The sequence below is a fragment of the Dermacentor silvarum genome, chromosome 2 (assembly GCF_013339745.2).
Source record: "Dermacentor silvarum isolate Dsil-2018 chromosome 2, BIME_Dsil_1.4, whole genome shotgun sequence".
NCBI classification, from domain to species: domain Eukaryota; kingdom Metazoa; phylum Arthropoda; class Arachnida; order Ixodida; family Ixodidae; genus Dermacentor; species Dermacentor silvarum.
In genome coordinates this window covers 61,261,398-61,265,117 of record NC_051155.1, presented here as the reverse complement: position 1 = coordinate 61,265,117, position 3,720 = coordinate 61,261,398, and the positions used below count along the sequence as shown (strand labels likewise).

The following is a 3,720-nucleotide window of genomic DNA, read 5'->3' as shown; positions in this document are numbered from 1 at the left end:
ATTTTACAAATGCTTCATATGTAACAAGCATTCCATACAGGGCACCCAATCGGGTACACACTTTTTAACTTTTTTCATTTCGATAAATGAAATGAGAGACTCGCGAAAGTAATCTATAGCCGGGTGAGCATTAACGTCTGTATGGCGAACAGCCATGCGTGACGTGAATGGAATTGGGAGAACAATATCACATAAATCATTATACAATTTTTACGGGACACTGCGCTTAAATATTCAATCGAGAAACGGGCCTCCAGGAAGCGGCACGACTCAACAACTTCTTTAAGGTAACCCTGTAGTCGACCTTCCATTTTATTGGAAGAGATGACAAATTGGGCAAAGCACTGATTAGTCGTACTTAGCAAACTTGTTATATGACATTCGGTATATGCGGGTAATATTGCCACACCATTCTATCACTAAAGTTGCTTACACCTTGTCTTACATTCTTGACGAAGTTATTTCACGGAAATTTGAGAACGACAGCCCACAAACAAATGTCCTGAAACAAAACACCGACACCGCACTCCTTTTATGTTAAATCTTCCCAAACTGAAATATTAAAAGTGCAAATCAATAACAGAAAGCAGACAATGACGTCATTTTTTGGCTCGGCTGGCATCGCCGGGAGCAACACTACATTTGCTAGTAGGTACAGCGTTTGACCGCTGGCGCCACGCTGCGCCGCTCGCACGTACCGCGTTTCTAGGTGGTTCCGTTCACTGAGGGCTCGAACGCAATGATATGGTTCGCACGAATGCAACACTTGGAAGCGTGGCTGTATGGGCTCTGCTGGTAACAGCGCATCGGCCCTAGGCCGAGGATCTCTTGCACCGTCTACCGTTACCGGTAATTACAAGATCGTTCTTCCTCGTTTGCCATCGGGAAACACCGTTCTCAACTCAGTGTTCCTACACGCGGACCTAGCTGGTCGGCCGTACCGCGCCCCGGATTTTCGTGATGCCCTGCTCTCGGTGCTCGATACCAAGGACATTCTCGGAGCAGGCCAGTATCAGATGAGCCATCTGTGGCTCGTCACCTGTGCCAACAGCCTTTCCAAGCAGAAGCTCGTCGATAAAGGTGAGCTACTAGTCAAAGGACTCAAGTGCCTTGTCATCGACCCAGAAAGCCGGAACATCAAAATGAAGCTTCTGTGGCTTCCTCCTCACCTAGAACAGAAACGTATCGTTGAAGCGTTGGAACCATATGGCATGGTGCAATCCATAACCAGAGAAATGTGGCGTTGCGAAGGCATGGAGAGTTGGCAGATGACGAATCGTGATGTAGAATTCACGCTCAAAGAAGGCCTCTCTACCAGTTCCCTCCCTCATCTTCTGACGATCTTCGGACATCAATGCTTACTTTTGATTCCCGGACGACCTCCCTTGTGCCTTCGATGCAACAGAGTAGGGCACATAAGAAGACAGTGCAAAACACCACGCTGCGCGAAGTGCCACCGTTATGGTCATAACGCAAAGGCATGCGGTGGCACGTATGCTGACAAGCTTCGTGGCAGTAAACCGGTGGACGATGACACCATCGTTAACCACCTCATGGATGTAAGTGAGGTCGTAGATGCCTCTGGCGAAGCGCCTGCTGAAGACCACCGGGCTGAAGAAGTGCAAATATCGACAGCTGCGGACACAGCTACAGCGAAGGTTACTGAAGAACAAACAGTGACTAACCGTGAAAAGGACCCTTGTGCAACGTGGGCCGAATCACCACCTTTTCGGGACCAGCTTCATCCTGCCGAGGATACTGAAATGACTGAGACATCAAAGAAGCGTCCAGCGCCGGCAGATGATTTGGAGTGCTCTGGGAAAGAGCCAAAGGTCGCCGCGGCTAAGGCGAAGAAACCCCTTCATGGAGTCCCTGTGAGTGCAGATGCCGCTGCAGTTCAAGAAGTTGCTGCAGCTGCGACACCTCAAAGGGATGGGACAGGCAGAACAAAGGTAGCAGCGCTACGTGTAGGCGCTGCGCCTCAGTAGTGGAATCATGGCGGGCGCCCTTCCCTTAACGTTTGGAACACTGAATGTCCGTGGCTTACGTAGTAAGCGACGGCAGGGTCAGTTATTACACTTGTTGCGTAGCCGAGCGTTAGATGTTATTGCAATTCAGGAAACAAAAATTGAATCCGATGACGACACAGCGGCTGCTGTAGCTCCATTTCTTTCGGAGTATGAAGTATGTGTCAGCCACGCGATTGGTGTCTCTGGAGGATGTATGATATTTGTGAGAAAAACGCGGCGATGCAACGTGTTGGGACTGTGCACTGATAGGGAAGGGCGCCTTGTATGGTGTGATGTCAATATGGATAGTCATGTTTGAAGGTTTCTTTGCGTGTATGCGCCACGTAAGGCACGCGACCGGGAGGACTACTTTCTCTCATTGACCCAGCACTTACGCAATGACCGTGTATTAGTTGTCTTAGGTGACTTTAATTGTGTGTGTAGTGGTCAGGATCGGTCGTCTACAAGGCAACGCCATGATACCAGCGCTGACGTTTTGAATGCCATGAAATGTGACTACCAGCTTGTTGATGTAGGGGATCATGAAAAGGTCCCTTTTCGCTACACACATTTTCAAGGTACATCTCATGCAAGGCTTGATCGGATTTATGTATCTTTACCTATCCTCCCTAGACTATACGGCTACAGTGTGCACCCTGTGTTCTTCAGTGATCATTGTTTGGTGTCGGTTTGTTTTGGCAACCGGCAGTGTCAAAGTTCGCGAATGAACTGGGATTTATGGAAAATTAACAATCAGTTACTCTTACATAAGCCTTTTCTCAAGCGCGTCCCGGAAATTCTTATTGACGTTTCAAGTCGTAATTCTTTATCTGTCTTTGCGCAATGGGAGATATTCAAGCAAGAAGTTAAAATGATAGCCATTGAAGAAGCTTCCATATTGTCTTTTGAGAAAAAAGGAAAATATAAAGAGTTGTGCAAGTTGCTAGATACGCTACACGAACTTGAATGCCTGCATCCTGGCAAGTACATTGAGGACATTTACAACGTTAAGGCACAAATGCAGACAATGGACACTGAGAGATACAGAGGTGCACTAGTTCGAGCGCGTACTCGTCGGTATTTGGAGCAACAACCTTGTAGTCGTTCGCTTGGTGATGAGCGTCAGCATGCTCTGTCGAAGCAAGTTCTCGAGATAGAGTATACCGGAGTGATTGTTAATGACCAGGATACAATAATGAAAGCGTTCACGGATCATTACGAGATTATCTTTCAGTCTCATAAAGCAATTAAGAGTGAAGCTGTAACGGAAAACTTTATTTCGTTGCTGCCACAGCTCAGTCAAGAAGAATGCGATGACGTTGACAGAGACATAAATATCAAGGAAGTGGAAGCAACCATTGCTTCGCTAACTAAAGGCAAAACTCCTGGGCCTGATGGCTTGAGTGCAGAATTTTATCAATGTTTCTGCTCTATATTGGCTCCCTTTCTGCTTAAACTGTATGAAGAAGCTTACAGGATTGGGTACCTACCTGCCACGCTCTATCAAGGGCACACAGTACTTATTCCAAAAAGCAGTGATGTAACAAAATTGCAGAAAGTTGAGGGGTATCGCCCCATATCACTTTGCAACGTGGATTACAAAATATTTGCTAAGATATTAGCTAGTCGTCTTCAAGAAGTAATTCGATCATTGGTGGGAGACCATCAAACATGTGGCATTAGAGAAAGATCAATTCAGACAAATATCCAC

The 3,720-nt window shown here is 46.7% G+C and overlaps 1 protein-coding gene across 1 annotated transcript; it reads left to right on the top strand.

Annotated features, from left to right (window-relative positions):
- Positions 1 to 920: 920 nt before the first annotated feature.
- On the top strand, positions 921 to 2,237 carry LOC119440074 (uncharacterized). Its single transcript, XM_037705016.2, has one exon. The coding sequence runs from the start codon at positions 1,017 to 1,019 to the stop codon at positions 1,986 to 1,988; it is 972 nt and encodes a 323-aa protein (XP_037560944.2). The 5' UTR covers positions 921 to 1,016; the 3' UTR covers positions 1,989 to 2,237.
- Positions 2,238 to 3,720: the final 1,483 nt, after the last annotated feature.